At 47.1% G+C, this 1,165-nt stretch overlaps 1 protein-coding gene across 1 annotated transcript; it reads left to right on the top strand.

The window, feature by feature from the left end:
* Positions 1-454: 454 nt before the first annotated feature.
* On the top strand, positions 455-817 carry COCCADRAFT_113919 (uncharacterized protein; the record flags this gene model as incomplete). Its single annotated transcript, XM_007720907.1, has 1 exon — positions 455-817. One exon carries the CDS (start codon positions 455-457, stop codon positions 815-817), a length of 363 nt encoding a protein of 120 aa, XP_007719097.1.
* Positions 818-1,165: the final 348 nt, after the last annotated feature.

Consider the following 1,165-nt stretch of genomic DNA (forward strand, 5'->3'; position numbering starts at 1 on the left):
ACTAAGAAACGAGTAGCTGATGAAGGGGCGGCCGATACTTCCTCCGATCCGGCTCTGGGTGGTCGGATACTTGGCGAGGCTGTAACATCGTTACAATATCTGAGCTCACAAACCTAGACGCGATGACCCAGGGACTAACCCGATTGAAGACGGCGTTCGACTTGTTGTAAGCGACAGCAGCGAACAAGCACAAACCTTGTGGAACCAGGACTTCCTTCGATATTGGAAGCTGCAATTACTTGCTCCAATCAAGTCATGGAGATTTCCTGCTGAACATCGCAAGACTGCTATGTACCAGAACCATTGGTTAGCGGCTAGCCATGCTTTACTACATTTGGTTCCCTTGAGCAGCGCAGTGGCGCTCTTGATACTTAACTGGAGTCAATATTTTGTAGGGCCTTCTTTCACGCTCTCTACTACACTACAGTTTGTCGCCAAATTACAAGAGCTTCTAATGCAGGCCTCCCTTGCTGAGATAGTCTCGAGCATCGTTCGCTCACAAGTTATGGAAGGATATCTGCCCTTAGGTGCCCTGTCAGCATCTACACAGGCGATGCAAATATCCTACCTCTGGTCGTTCGATCTACTGGGTGCAGTGACCTCTCGATCCTTCTACGGACGGCGGAAAGCGTTATTTTTTTGTCTAGTTCCTTTGTTAATCCTTCTAACGGCTCTCGTTGGGCCTTCAAGCGCTGTTTTAATGATTCCACGGGCAGGAATGTCAAGTACACCACATGTTGTACATTGGCATTCCAAGAGCGATGAAGATGCCATGTTCCCTTCTCGATTAGACAACAGGCAAAATTTGACATTGTGAGCGAAACAAAGCGCAACGCATTGTGACTAGCACTGACAGAGTGTAGTAACTTGGATCGTTTTTCCACAACTTACGCATTCACGGAGGAATCTCAGATAGAGTATACCAGCACTCAAACCTATTACAATGGAAACGATACGGCGGTACACTTGACCTCACGTGTTTTGCGTTACATCATGATGGCGAAGGAGATTTCAAGTGGCCAACGTAATTTCGTGATACGCTCCGCAAACGCCACCATCCCGACCTTGCTTATTATTATTATTATTCTTATTCTAGTTTAACGTCCTGTGTCAGCCGGTGGGCTATATAAGACGTGTAGGCTAGGCCTACAGGTAACTACGTAGT

The sequence above is a fragment of the Bipolaris zeicola genome, assembly GCF_000523435.1.
Source record: "Bipolaris zeicola 26-R-13 unplaced genomic scaffold scaffold_815, whole genome shotgun sequence".
Classification (NCBI taxonomy): Eukaryota; Fungi; Ascomycota; class Dothideomycetes; order Pleosporales; family Pleosporaceae; genus Bipolaris; species Bipolaris zeicola.